Source organism: Megalobrama amblycephala, linkage group LG6, assembly GCF_018812025.1.
Source record: "Megalobrama amblycephala isolate DHTTF-2021 linkage group LG6, ASM1881202v1, whole genome shotgun sequence".
Taxonomy (NCBI): domain Eukaryota; kingdom Metazoa; phylum Chordata; class Actinopteri; order Cypriniformes; family Xenocyprididae; genus Megalobrama; species Megalobrama amblycephala.
This window is the reverse complement of record NC_063049.1, coordinates 10,840,225-10,856,327: the sequence shown is the minus strand read 5'-3', so window position 1 is coordinate 10,856,327 and position 16,103 is coordinate 10,840,225. Positions and strand designations below refer to the sequence as shown.

The window sequence follows — 16,103 nt, the reverse complement described above, 5'->3', positions numbered from 1 at the left end:
ATACTTGTGAATGATTTGACGCGCTACCACGGCGCATGATATATTCAAATTCCAAAGCTTGTCAGTCTTACCAACAGGAACTAACAACCTTTGGAATTTGAACATGTCTGTTTTTAAATGTTAAAAGTAATTTTAATGAATACAAATTATACGTTTTAACCACTTGGTGGAATTGGTGGATGTTCCCTTTATCATGCGCCGTGGTATCGCGTCAAATCATTCACAAGTATAAATATGAAGCTATTGTGAACGTAGTTGATTTTTAATTAATATACCATGTCGATATACAATGCTTACATACTTAAAACTAATCATGGTATTGATATCTTTGTAAAACTGTCGACTTTATAGAACAGTGGCAAGGAATAGTAATATTACCTAGCTCTGAGAGCCCCCAAGTGGTCGGGAGCATTTCCGTTGTGTTGTGGCTTTTCCGTTGTGTTGTGGCTTGATTCCGTTGTGTTGTGGTTTAATTCCGTTGTGTTGTGGCTTATTCCGTTGTGTTGTGGTTTAATTCCGTTGTGTTGTGGCTTATTCCGTTGTGTTGTGGTTTAATTCCGTTGTGTTGTGGCTTATTCCGTTGTGTTGTGGCTTTATTTCGTTGTGTTGTGGCTTGTTTCCGTTGTGTTGTGAACTTATGTTTGCTTATTTAATTTCGTTGTGTTGTGCACTACTGGGCCACTGTAAAAAAGTGACATTAAATGATTTTTTTGCCGATCATTTTCCACCCTTGCCTGTTTAGGGGTTAATTTCTACATTTTCAAATGTTGAACCATAAAACTTTTTTGACAGAATACTGCAGAGAGCAAGCTTCTCTTTTTGTTGATAAGCACTTCTCTTTGAAATTAGGGGAAGATGGTTGGCGCATGCTATGCCCCCAAATGCATGTCACAGCGACCTAAACTTGCATTTACTGTGAACCGAGCCGCTCTCAGACGCTGAAAACTCTGACAGATCATGAGGTGTTCGCATGTAAGAACACAGTGCCATGCTTCACTCTGAAACATGGAGCAAATACATTTATTTAATTAAAGGGTTAGTTCACCCAAAAATGAAAATAATGTTATTAATTACTCACCCTCATGTCGTTCCAAACCCGTAAGACCTTCGTTCATCTTTGGAACACAAATTAAGCTATTTTTGTTGAAATCATGTGAGTACAGTGGTTCAATTTTTGGTGTGCCATAAAAACAAAATAACCACTTATATAGTGATGGCCGATTTCAAAACGCTGCTTCATGATGTCACAGTTCCAGTCATTCCCGGACTCCATTTCCCATAATCCTCCCTGCCAATCACCTGCACTCACTCCACCACTCAATAATCACTACACCCAGCTGCAGTGCATTATCTGGACTATTTAAGCCACTCACATCCTCACACACTTTGCGAGGTCTTGTATTACTACGGTTTGCATTTCTGAGCGTTGATCATTCTGTTTGTCTGCCTGTTACTGATCCTGTCTGTTTCCCGTGTTCGGTTCTCTGCTGCCTGCCCTTTGGATTATTTGCTCTGTCTTGGACTTGTGTTTGATATCTGCCTGCCCTGATCTACTGCCTGTTCCACGACCACAATTCTGCCTTGTCCCCGCTGTACCTGTTTGCCACTGTTTGACCCTTGCCTATTTGACCACGAACATTGCTTAATAAAGCCTGCACTTGGATCCCACGTCATGTCCCGATTCATTACACATGAAGCTTCGGAGCGTTATGAATATTTTGTGTCGAATCAGCGGTTCGGAGCGCCAAAGTCACATGATTTCAGCAGTTTGGCGGTTTGACACACGATCCGAATCATGATTCGACACAAAAGATTCATAACGGTCAGAAGCTTCATGACGCAGTGTTTTGAAATCGGCCATCACTATATAAGTCGTTATTTTGTTTTTTTGGCGCACCAAAAATATTCTTGTCGCTTTATAATATTGATATTGAACCACTGTACTCACATGAACTGATTTAAATATGTTTTTAGTACATTAATGGATCTTGAGAGAAGAAATGTCATTGCTGGCTATGCAGGCCTTACTGAGCCATCGGATTTCAACAAAAATATCTTAATTTGCATCCCGAAGATTAACGAAGGTCTTACGGGTGTGGAACGGCATGTAATTAATTGATGACAGTAATTAATACATTATTTTCATTTTTGAGTGAACTAACCTTTTAAGGCAGGAACAAACCAAGCCGACAGTTGGCCGTCTGGCAGTTTTTGTTTGTCGGCCGACTAAGTTTTCTCAGTGTGTTCCTCACCGTTGGCTGAAGTTAGTCCTCATCAGCTTTTTCAACATGTCGAAACGGCGTCGGAGCTCGTCGGTCCGTTGGGCCATCTGATCATTCTGATTGGCTGTTCAGCTACTGCCACCTGGTGGTTCGGAAAGGCATTTCATCTTACGCAGGCGCAGAATGGACGTGCTACTTGGCTGTCAGCTGTCGAGCGTCGGTTTGGTGTGTCAGGGCAACTTTGGACACAGACGCTACCAACGTGTGCCAACCCCGCAGTCTGCTTTCGTCGCCACTAGTTCGTCGGCTTGGTGTGTTCCTGCTTTTAAATCGCAGTCTTGATAATCGCACTATTGTGCCATATAGTGATTCTGGTTTATTTTGATTGATCTTGCAGGCCTATTTTATTGTATCATGTTTCTCTTCTTGAGCTTAACCTATCCTTTGCTGCCTTTGATATCCCATAATCATGTGCTTTCCATTCTGTGACAGTTGAGCTAGAAAAATAAAGTTGCTTTTGTTGGTCAGTTTGTGTGTAAATGTACGTTTTTAAACAAAATTTTCCACTTTTGATGACATTTTTTGTGAGAAATTACTAGTGTAGTAATTAAATATTTGCTTAGTTCTCACCAAAGCTCATGGTATTTTATGTAGATCATTAAACTGTTCCACTGCCTCAGATGTGTGTTTAAAATCAGTTTTGTGAGGTACCTTCATGCACAAATGCTGCCTTACAAGTCATTGCCTGATAAGGCAGCGAGGCAACAAGTCAGCTGCCTAGGTATCGTCATATGAGGGAGACATCCAAAATGTGTAGTGACGGCATTCCTCCAGGATATCTTTGAGAAGCATTGATCTACTATCTAGGACTTCAACCCTGCTCCTGGGGACCCACTGTTCTGCAAAGTTCATCTCCAGCCTTCTTTAGCTCACCTGGCCTGTGATTTTTTTTTTTTTTTTAATGATCCTGAAGAGTTTGATTAGCTGGTTCAGGTGTGTTTCATTAGGGTTGGAGCTAAACTCTACAGGACAGTAATATTTATCACATTTTTTTAAATTATTATAATAATCATTATAATACTATTATGAACCTATAGCACTTTTAACCATTGCACCACGTCTTGCTGTTTTTTCCACAGTGTTACACATGAGCTCTTGTTATTTAAAAAGAGTCCCAATGTCCTGCTTTCTTTTCTAAAAGATCTCATCTGACCTCTGGTATTAAAAGCAAACCTGAAATACTCTGACCAGCCCGTCTGGCACCAACAACCATGTTCATAGTCACTTAAATCACATTTATTCTCCATTCTGATGCCCAGTTTGAACTTCAACATATCTTCTTGACATCAGATTTGTCTTACATGAAGCTGCACTGTGCAGACCGATCAGTGTATGACACCAAAGTACCAGTAGAGAGATTAGAGAGCAGATGGCTCTGTATGCTTTTGAATCGCTCTCACGTTACTTTGATGTCATACACCTATCGGTCTGCATAGTGCTGCTTCAAGTTGAACACATTTCATGTCTACATGCCTAAATGCATTGAGTTGCTGCGCTGTGATTGGCTGATTAAATATTTACGTCAACAAGCAGTTGAAAATGTGTACGTAATAAAGTGGCCAGTGAGGGTATACTGTATGCAGTGTAGTAAACATTCTAAACATTTTCAGAGTACTTGTAAGAATAGTACTGATTAGGTTGTGTAGAGATTTCCATAAAACTTATCGGTTGGCAATCTTGCAAAATTCCCCTGGACAGAAATATGACAAGTTCAGTCAGGAATATTTGGCTGGTGCATGTGCTGCTTCAGACAAAAGACCTTTATTTCAGTTTCGATTCATCTTACATGAGGGCTTTGCTACAGTTTTCCTTCAGGAGTGTGTCTGTGTTACTCAGAACAGTGATCACAGCTCCAGCGTGAGCAGTATTTAATGAACACACATGCACACAGATGAACTCACCCGATGTGATTGGTCCGTAATGAGATTTCCAGCTCCCGCAGGACCTGCGTCGACTCCTGCACTCTCCTCCTGAACTTCTGCAGAAGACAGAACAACAAAAAAAAGTGTTTATTGCAGCCTTCATCTATTAGGCTTAATAAAAACAAGAAAGAAATCTCGTAAATGTCGCACTTGTTTCTTCTAGACAACAATGGGATTAAATAAATAGCAAATGAAGAACAAGTCACACATGCCTCCTCTAAACTTAAAAAAAAATGATACATTGGACAAACTTAAAATCATTATTTTCTTTTCAAATGGTATTTATGGTTTGGTTCAAACCTTATATTTTGATTTAATAATAATCAAATACATTTATTTTCCGAAAGACAAAAACATTAATACAAAGTAAGAATATATTATATAGACCTTAATCAATATTACTTAATATAATAATGTTTGGCATTTTAGAACTTAATTTCTCTATAAATAAAAGCTATAATATGAAAGCAGAAATTTCACTTAAGATAAAACTAAAAACCTTTTGTTGGTCAATGTGTAATTTAGTCTACTTTGAAAGACCTGAATGTTTATTGTGATGTCTGGAATTTATCTGGAAAAGAGATGTTAAAAAAAAAAGACAGAGAGAGATCGACGAGGTCAGCTGCTAAATACATAGCCTACTTGAAGTACATAGTATAAGAATGCAAATTAGGTGTCTTATTACATGTCTCTCTCCTTCTATCTGTTGCTGTCTCCATCCCTTCCTCTTTTTCACCGTCATTCCCTCTCTAACACCCTTTGATGCAATCATTTCAGTGTCTGACATCAGTGAACCAGATTGATTATTAATGCCTGGCCTGCCACTCATCAGCGTGGCTGCCGTCTAATTAGCATTTCAGAACTGCAGCAGCAGTTTTGAGTTAAGATTTGGCAGCATATCTCATTCAGCTGGTAAAAGCAGTGTGTCCCTCTCATTGGATGGCATTTTCACATGCATTTCACCTGACACGTGATTGGGTTGGCCACAAAGCCACTGTAACCATGGCTACAGAGAACAAAAGTGGGCCCACGGTTTGGACTCAACCCTATTATGAGACTAAGTGGAGAAAACAACCAAATAAACCCATTACCTTAAAATAATTTGGGATTTACTGTGCTTTCTATTTTTTTTTTTTTTTTTTTTATGGTGCCAAGTTCTGAGTTTGGTGGATGTTACAAAGAATATGTCTGTATCTATGTTACATATACCCAAATATATATCTTAAATTTTATATATATATATATATATATATTTTTTTTTTTTATTATTTAAGAATCACTTTTATCTATTTTTTTTAAATAAGTAGATTTAAATAATAATAATAATAATAAAATACAATTTTAAATTAAAAAAAATAAAAATAGATGCTAATAAAGCAATTGTTGAAAGAGTGTAGGGCTATAAAATGAAAGAGGTTATTGGTTATTGGTTTTAGGAGAATTTGATGAAATGTTTCATATTATTGACATCTCTGAAGCAATGCAAGACTAACTTGAAATGACATGTTGTCACTTATATTTCCAATCTCTCTTATTTTCTTAACCGTTCCTCTTAAACTGTGATAGAGACACATTTTCATCATCCAATCAATTCCTTGTGGATAAAATGTCCAAGTCCCGTCCAACATTTATTTCTCACCAGATATCCTGTTTCATGTGAGAATATGTCAGATTACAGAAATAAAATGGGAAGCAAATGCCATTTCACAGTGACTTTTCAAGTCAACCACCACAAACTATCACACTTCAAAAATCAACTTGAAAAATGAGAAAACTTTGCCACTTTTGGCTTACTACAGTACTATACTATGATTTGGTACACATTAATCCTAATCTTTAATAATATTTAGAATGGATATTCTGCAAATTAGGACAGAGAGTGACAAAGTGAAAGAGACAGACGCATAAAAACAACAGAAATAGTGAGTATAGAGAAAAAGAGGGGAGTGTGTGCTGTGTTGTTCCCAGCGTGGGTGTGTTTGGCACATGTGGAGTGCAGTGTGTTTTCAGTGTGTGTGCAGAGCTCACGCTCCCACCTCGACTTTAAGCATTCCCAGCTGCGGCAAGAGTGAGAGAGAGAGAGAGAGAGAGAGAGTGAGAGAGAGAGAACGGGAAAAAGAAAGCAGTTCTCCAGAGAGGTCATCCTGGATTGGAATCAATGGCACAGACATTCTTCAGGACCCTCTGGAATGACCCTCTTCCTGCTGAGATCCGATTGGCTGAGAGCCGCGTGTGGAATGCACCGTATGTAAAGCTCTCGGCGCACACAAAGTAACAATTGTTCAAGTCTGCAGAAAAGAACCATACCCAGAACGTACAACCATAACTCTCTGTCTCTTTCTCTTTTTCGCTTTCATTGTATTCGTCATCTACGTTCACTGGGACTTTCTATCCATTTCCCTCTGACTATTACTTTTTATGTGTGTCTCAAGCCTTTCGTCCTCCTTTTCTCTTTCACCACATGTTCAAATGATCCCCCATCCCATCCCAATTTTTTTTTTTTTATTCTCGTTCTGTACTTTCAATGAGCTCAGGGACATGATGTCAGCCGTCGGCGTGAAACGCCCATGAGATCAGCCCAAGAACACCTTCAGAGTCCACGCCACAAGAAAGACATAAACAATAATATCTGACCTTTAATATTTAATCACATCTGTCTTTAATTCATTTCCGGTCTATTATCCCTCCTGGTCACTCACATCTCCTCTTGTCTCATTGCTTCTTTTTTTCTTTTTCTTTTTTTTAGTATAGTATAGTTTTTATAAACTTTTTATAAGAGGTAATATCATTAATATAATATCATGATATCATTTTGGTTCCAAGGGTTTCAAAGGATCATCATTACCAGGGCTTGACATTAACTTTTTTTGCTCACCAACCACTGTGACTAGTGGTTTTTCAAAGTTACTAGCCATCAGCATTTTCACTGGCCACAATTTTGCTGTTGGGAAATTACATTTTATACGATTAAAGTTGACTTTGGCATACTTAAATTACTTGATTTTGAGTCATTTTACTTGATTTAGAAGATTTAAAACCCTTTCAAACTTTCAAATGGAGAGTGACCACCCAAATCAAGACTACATTGTATATCAGCTGGTATGTACAGATGGGCAAGGGGTGGGCAATTTGAGCATAGGCTAATATGAGAAATTTTAATATGAGAAAGTTATTTTTGTTGGGCTATATAAAAGAACAAAGAAGCAAATTAGCAAAATACAAAAAATAAATAAATAAATAAATAAATAAAAAATAATCTTTTTTTACATGTTTTACATGTTTATTTAACATGTATAGGCCTATATTAACATCTTTTTATTGTTTGATTAACATTAATGACAGACAGGTATTTAATTGGGCAGCTGAATGCATGGACGTAATATACTGATACATATCCAGTTATTACCCACCTGTTTAAGTCCACTTAAGCCATAACCGACTGTATTCATGTGAGATACTCCACACGATGGGCATTTTGACACCTGTGTCCGTGAATTTGACTATTTAGGCACAAGGAGAACTGATCGCGTGCGCAACAGAGAGAGAAAGACTGTGTGCCATTGTGTTGTGTGTCATTCAGCGCGATTTCGCCTATCCCGCCTTCACTAACTGCAAGTTAATCGATAACGAATTATGATTGGATTGTAATTTTGTGGTACGACGAGCTTGGCCACCTTTGATTAGGCTGTAGGCTGAAATTATATTCAACCCACTAAAGTGGCTAGTGGGAGTGGCTGTCTTACCCGCCACAGCTGAAATCTATTGGCGGGTGTTAATGTCAAGCCCTGATCATTACATAAGAAATAATCGTTACATAAGAAAACGGTCTGCCTCCACCTAAGCTCCGCCTACAAAAAATGTCACAGTGTTTATTAACTGAAAAGGGGACTACAGCATCCGCTTCTTGATTGCTGTGTTTTGCCAGAAAATACTGCAAAATGCTTTGAATAAACACTTAGGTAGCCTAAGGGTGACTGTTAAGACGTTTGTTGCAACTCTCCTAAAAATCTCCATTGACTCTTTTTTTGTCCACTTGATTTAAATGGCTCAGACTGAAAGCTCTTTTGTGCTCATTTCTTATGCTACGATTCTTCAGAAGGATATGCAGAGCAGAAGGTGCTACACACAGCCAATCAATGTGCAAGATATGGCTGATCTCAGATTCTGACGGCAAGGTTACCATCTGATGCATATTTCATTCAAGACTGGTAAGTCCAAAGTCATGCTCTAAAAGAACCAGGTTTATATTATGAGCATTTCTGATCAAGAAATAATCATTGGATTTTCCAAAATATGAGATTCAAGTTCAAATCTGTATTTGAAGTAACCATTATTTGAATACATCAGAATGTTCTATTTGGTAAACAAATAAACAAACACACTGTGGTTGGTCACTTTACAGTACATGTTGGTGAGACAGACTTCTTGACTAAGTGGGCAGTTCTTGGCCAGAATAAACTGCAATCTTGACCAGTCTTTATGGCGCAAGTCAGAAGTCTGGTTATGAGAGTCTAGGTTGTGGACCACTCTAATCTTTAGTTGGTCTGATGTTTAGGCGTATCCTGTTAGCTCCTTAATGCCTTACTGTCACTTGGCCACATTTTTAAATGATAGATAAGTGTTGTTGACATGCAATTTGGGCCATCATGTGTTTATACATCTGTCTGACATCAGAAAGTTTTTAAAAGTTCAGAACAGCTCACTTTCAAAAAAAGAGGAAGTTTTAAGTTTTGAGTTCTGATTTCTCATGTTATGACCCCTTTAAGGCTAGACACTTTCCCTGCACCAGAAATCCGCTGTAAAGCAAGGTGTAACATTTGATCCCAATCACAGGAATCAAGTTTGTCCAAGCAAGAAGTAAGTTTTACCCCAGCAGGAAGTAGAATGCCTGCTGTTCCTCTCCATACTATTGCAGAGTAGCTATAAGGGCAGCACTGTAGCTAAGATAACTGAGTTATCAGGAGCTTTGTTGTGTCTGAGGTCATCACACTGTGGGAATAAGACCAGAACTCACCTTTCTGGTCACGGCCGGGTCGAGATAACTCTGTAACTTGTGGATGTACGTGTGAGGAGGATTCTTCACCTGGAATCGTTCCTGGAAAAGAGAGATAAAGAGATTTTGTGTGCTAATACTGTAGTTGTATGAGGAATATGGAGTGGGTTTATCCTTTTTAAGTCACAGAAACTAATACATGTGAATTACTTTCGATCTTCACATCACCAAAATGTTGTCCCAAATAGCTTAAAGGGTTAGTTCACCCCAAAATGATCCCATGATTTACTCACCCTCAAGCCATACTAGGTATATATGACTATCTTCTTTCACACAATCAGAGTTATATTAAAAAACATACTTGCTCCCAAGCTTTATAATTGTAGTGAATGGCACTACTGATCTTGAAGTCCAAAAAAGAGCATCCATCCATCCATCATAAAAGTAATCCATACAACTCCAGGGGGTTAATAACGACCTTCTAAAATGAAGCGATGGATTTTTGTAAGAAAAATATCCATATTTAAATCTTTATAAACTAAAATAACTTGTCACAAGTCGACTTGCGCCAAAAGAGTAACTTCTGACGTGATGTATGACGTAGGATATAGGAGTAGCTTAAGCTTAGATGCCTCTCGCAGTTCAGACAAATAGGGCTCTTAACTTATATCGAAATCCTCCGATATTTGTCTTTAAAATTCTCATTTTAGACTTCTAATTCGTGATCTGTGTTTTGTTTCGCTCTATCCTCTGCGCTTCCGTGTTCATCAATGTGCCATGCGTCAGGTCAAAGATTCTCTTTTGGCATAAGTTGATTTGCGTAGGCCGTCTATTGGAAGCTAGATATGGATATACACATATAAAATATGGATATTTTTCTTACAAAAACTCATCGCTTCACTTCAGAAGGCCTTTATTAACTCCCTGGAGCTGTGTGGATTACTTTTATGATGGATGGGTGCACTTTTTTGGACTTCAAAACCAGGAGTGCCTTTCATTACCATTATAAAGCTCTGATTGAGTTCTTCTAAAAGAAGATAGTCATATACACCCAGGATGGCTTGAGGGTGAGTAAATAATGGGATCATTTTAATTTTTTGGGTGAACTAACCCTTTAAGCTATTTGGGTCAACATTTTGGTGATGTGAAGATCGAAAGTAATTCACATGTATACATTTATAGTTTCTGTCCCTTTAACAAAGTTGACTGAACAATTTTATGTTGATAATGTTGATGGTTTGTTAAAGGGATAGTTCACCCAAAAATTAAAATTTTGTCATCATTTAGTCACCCTCAATTTTTTTTTCCAAAATAATAAGATAAGAAAAATCATAACATCTTTTGTTGTTTTTTTGTTGTTATCTTTTGTCTCGCCGGCGGCGAGAGCGTCAAAGTGACAGGAAGGCGAATGTTGACGCTCTCGCCGGCGGCGGTGTGAATGCACGGTAAGATGTTTTAATAAAGCCTGAGAGATTTCTGTCCCTCCCTTGGAAATGGAAAGTCCATTTCATCAAAACTTTCAAGCTTCAAAAAGTTCATCATAAAAGTAATCCATCTGACTTGAGTGGTTTCATCTAATTGCTAATTTTGCAATGAACAAGCTGGCTAAACAAAGTATTCAGTTAAAAACAGTTTGTGGGAGAGATTTTCAATAAGAATCAATGAGAGTTAGTTGACATGTAGTTGCAAAGTAACTATTAGTTAGGTCGAAAGTGGACTATCGAAATAAAGCATAACCTTAATCATTAATGTATAATACTTACTCATACTAATAATTTTATTATATTCTAAATCAAATGTGTATACAGTTCTCTGACTCATTTGGATGTTGTCCTTGGCAACAGCCAATCAACAGCAGCGCATAACAGGAAAGAGGAAGAGACCTAGTTCTGCTCAAAACAACACAAGGCTCCCGCACACACACAACACATCAGCCACAGATATCACATTTGCTGAATTCGGAACCACTTACTAGCATACTACTTTTACTATTTCTGCCATAGACATGGTAAAAGTAGTATGAGTAGTATACTAGTACGCGGTTCTAAATTCAGCAATTGACATTTAACATGTGGCCAATGTGTGTGTGGTTCAGGTATACCCTACGTTATTATGGGGACAGAATGTCACAAAGATGGCAACATCCGAAATCCTTGTCCTTGTTGGGAACTGTTTTGGTCCGCATTAGGAAAACAGATTTTAATCATACAGAATGAAGTTTTTTAAATTAAATTAAATGTGAAATGTATTGCTACTGTTTGTAGTAGTTGTAAATTGGTTAACATGACAGCTCATTTGACCTCAACAAGGCAGTGTCCTCTGATATAAAAGATTATCAGTGGGTTCACATGATGGCCTGTGGTTGGATGGGATGAGTATTAACAATGAGGATGAAAAAAGCACAACAACAACAGCCAGACAAATTGTGTTGTCTTCATGAGGACAAGATAAATACCATATGTTATGTCTGCAGTGACACAAGGTCACCTGATGAACAAACAATGACTCACTGTAGCACAGATTGCCCACACTTGTCTCACTTAAATGCATGGTAAAATCTAAAATACATAACTGGGACCGGTGGAATTCCATGGTAAACAACATCACCAGAGTCTGGCACCATGTTAAAGTCCATAAATTAAAATTCTGTCATCATTTACTCATGTTGTTCCAAATCTGTATAACCATTTTTTCTTCTATGTGCACAAAAGAAGATATTTTGAAATAATTGTCTGTTGTTTTGGACCCCAATGACTTTCATTAGATTGACTGGGAGAATGGAGGAGGTAAGAGAAAGAAAGCATGTACTGTATTACCTGGTCACAAATGAGTTCCCATTTCTTCTCGTTGTCGTACTGCCGTAGTAATCTTGCTTTGTCTGGAGGCAAGTTCATTGAGTTCTGCATAAAGACACACAGAATGAGTAAAGTTAGTTGAAGTCATGTAACTTCCACTGCTATCAGACAAACAAGAGTGTTTATATATTTTTACTAGGAAAAAAAAAAGACAAAAAAATAATAATAATGATTAAGACATGTCTTATAGCAATGCACATCTCACAGACACATCACAAGAGTGCTTTTCATGCAGTACAGTTTTAAAAATGGGTTGAAGTTAAATAATATGTGTTTATCTGACCCCTTACAAATAAATTCACCCCATTCATAACAAACTCACTTCCACGGCTGTGTGTCTGTATTAGTAAAAAAAATGACTCTGTAAAATGCGCTGGTTCAGCAGAAGAGGAGACACATGGGGCTATATGTCTGTGCCAGCATCTTCTTCCTCTACAGACAGCGAGAGCTACTCAACTGAAGAAGTGCCAGTAGTGCAGAAAGAAAAAGTGATCAGTGGCTGGTTTTTAAGTCTTTTGAAGAAAAAAGTTAAGAATATTCATAGAATAAAATGTAGTGAATGATAAAGAAAGTAAAAAAAATGAACTGTACTACAACAAATTCAATACTGACAAGTGACAAGTATCAAGCCTCCCCTCATTCAAACGTAAAGGCTGTGAGATGTGTTAGTTTAATAACATTGGAAACTGGAATACATTTGGTTAATGTGACATGGAGGAAAAGAAAATAAAAGAAGAAGCTTCACTGGACAAGACCTGGAGTTTCTCACTGAGAAAATTACTGCAATGAAGAAAGTTCTCCTTGGGAGGCTTGATAATTATAATATGTCATGAAGGAAAGTAAGAGATGTGCACATATGGAAGTGGAACGGATGGCAGAGGCTGTTTCAGCTGCGGCTAGATTATATGATTACAATATTGTAGTAGTTATATGTATTATACATTGCACGTTTTGCCATTTTAATTTTTTAAATTATATATATATATATATATATATATTAGGGCTGTCAATAGATTAAAATTTTTAATTGCGATTAATCACGCACCCTTTGTGCGATTAATCGCGATTAATCACACACTTATCGTGAAATTAAGCATACACCATTTGTCTTGTTTAACATGTCCATTTTGCTATCATTGCCTATTTCCAACAAAGCAAACCGTCAGACTGAAGTGTGATTCTCACAAAACTGTATTTTTAAGCTTTTTTCAAGGTAAATTTAGGCGGTAAACTTTCCAAAAAAGTACACTTGCAGACTCCAAAAGGACACCAAATAACCAAATGAGTCCATATAATTCATGCATTTATGTAAACCAAAGCACACATTAAAAAATCACAGCAAAAAACGTTTCAGAATTCACAGTGTATAGTATATGTGCAACAGCAAAGAGCTTGTTTACATTTTAGTCAAGTTAAGTTGCGATACTGAACAGGACCACATGGGGATGCCAAAAAAACCTAAACTAGGGATGGGCGATACCACTTATTTTGTTTTCGATACGATACCGCTACTTTCAAGGCCAAAATCGCCGATATCGATACCGATACGATACCTCTAATCTGAATTTAAGTTATTAAATAATTAATAACTTAAGTCCTTAAATTATTGAATTACTTTGAGTAAAATGGGTAATGGTACCCACTTAACATTATATTTGAAAGGTATTTTAACATTCAATACGCCTTAATTGCAATTTATTAGATTATATTTTTGTTTACACATGGTTAAAATGTTTATTTGTAGTGGTAACCATGGAAATCTACAAATACTTCAAAACAAACTTTTAATGTTCAATTTAAATAAATGTAATTGCAAAAACTATGTAGGCTACTATTTAATTTTGTTTGTTGTGAAATAACTCAAACATATTATGTTGTTCTGTCTGCTGTTAAGCATTGTTCAGGGCTGCGTTTCCCAAAAGCATCAATGGTTTCTTACAATGTTAAATGCATGCAGCCGTTTGAATGTAGTGTCGGCAGTGAGCGAACGCTCTCTGTGATTGATTGGTTCTGACTTGCAGCATTTGCATGTGTTCAGATGAGCAGGAAAATACTTCTACTACACAATTATTCGCTAACATAGGTTATTTGTCCAATTCAATGCATATTGTATGCATTAAATTTATTGTTAATTAATCAAAATCACTGGTAAAAAAAAAACACCTTAGTATCGATATTTTTATTTGAGTATCGATACTTTCGATACTCAACGTCAGTATCGATATATCGATACTTCATATCGATATGCCCATCCCTAACCTAAACCAACTGCCTTGACCTGCATATATACTAAAGTACACAGCAACATACACAAGACAAGTCCAAACATTATCCTGAATGTGTGTGAAAACAACGTGAATGTTCTGAAATGTGTCTGTGCATAAATACAATGTGCGATCAGTGCGTCGAGAGAGAGCACTCATACATTTGTTTGAGCATCAATATAACAGACTCACGCGTGCTTAATGTACGACTCCTGTACGTCAATGCAATCGTCCTTACTTTGATTGTAATCCTCATCCGTCAAAACTTTAGTGAAACACTTTATCCAGCTGAGAAATCAACACAGCGGTGGGATTTCGACGTTCCGTTCAAACAGGAACAGCGTGATGCGGGAGGGCTCGCGCTCTTCAGATAAAATGACAATATGACAGAGAGTTTGTGTTTTAAAGCGAAACAGACAGTGGAATGAAAAAGTCTCTATTCTCTCTGCCATCTCTGACGTAATCACCATGGACTTTTAAGATCATCTAACTGTGTCACGTAAAATTTCGTTAATGACGCAATTTCACATGCTTCAGTAATGTATTTGCGTTAAATTGCATTAAATTACATTTAACGCGTTAAGGATTTTAAATTAATCGCATGCGTTAACGTGTTAACATTGACAGCCCTAATATATATATATATATATATATATATATATATATATATATATATATTATCATTGAGAATTTATATTTTAAGAACATTCTTTTCAAGAATTTGAATTCCTCTTAAGTTTTATTTTAAGAAAAATCATAAACAAATAAATAATATTTTTTACATTTTTTTTCTCAAGTATAAAAATAAGAAGAAAATAGCAGTTAAAAACCACAAACACACAACAATCTGATTGTAACTGAGTGTAAATTTTAAATGTCGAAAAACTTGGATCATGGATCTGGCTGTGGTTTAATTTGACAATTAGAATGATTAAGATTACAGTGATAACGTATAAAATTTTCAAGACAGTTGTTAATCAATGATATATGTTTCCGAAGCCACAAGTCACAGTGATTCGATATTGTTTTGTTAATATCATTTCATGTTTAATTACCAAATTCCTGGTGAAGAACTACACTACCCATAATCCTGAACAGATATAAACCAATCAGAAAGTTACCACAATTAAATGATGATCATGGTAACAAAGCTCAACAGTGACCGCCCAATCCCATGACTGCTTATATATTTGTATATGTTTGAATGATTTTCAATAAACTTCATATACTGCTTAAACACATAGAGACAATTGTATATAAAATGTATTAAATGTTATTCTAGAATTCCTGATTCAACCACGTCAATGAGACGAGTAGTTCACTCAATGTTAAAGTTGGCATGAAATGAAAGTTCACCCTATTTTTTCACATCTATTTTCTAAATGCATGTTATTGATCTTATTGTGAACAACATACAGTATGCAGGACTTTTTCAATCATTTAGTCTGCTTAAACTCGCTTCCAAAAGCTTAAGTTCATCAGCCTCAAAAATAATAAGTTGGGATAAGTTTGGTTTAGTAGATGGTTTATTACTGTTTTATGAAGGGTTATTTTCTCTCTATGAAAATGAAAGGGGTATATAGTTCCAGAGCCAAGGCCTTTTAAAAAGTGGGTGTTGCCCATAATCATATCTAAGATCATCCAAAATAATTTTCAACAATTTTACCAAGGAGCTGTTAGCTTTGTTTTTTTCAATAGCGTATAACTTGCTGGACTGCGTTTCCATGTGGAGATGTTTATTCTCAAACATACAGCCCATCTGCACATGTGTGTGCTCAAACTGCAAG

General features: G+C 36.8%; 1 protein-coding gene across 6 annotated transcripts in view; it reads right to left on the bottom strand.

Moving 5' to 3' along the window:
* fmnl2a (formin-like 2a) overlaps nt 1–16,103 on the bottom strand; it is a 114,667-nt gene that overhangs the window by 54,393 nt on the left and 44,171 nt on the right. For all 6 annotated transcript variants that reach the window (XM_048192924.1, XM_048192928.1, XM_048192926.1 and 3 more), the window contains exons 2-4: nt 12,014–12,097; nt 9,219–9,299; nt 4,184–4,260 (exon numbers count right to left, since the gene is read on the bottom strand). In XM_048192924.1, the coding sequence (XP_048048881.1) occupies nt 4,184–4,260; nt 9,219–9,299; nt 12,014–12,097 (242 nt within the window). The remainder of the gene's footprint in view (nt 1–4,183; nt 4,261–9,218; nt 9,300–12,013; nt 12,098–16,103) is intronic.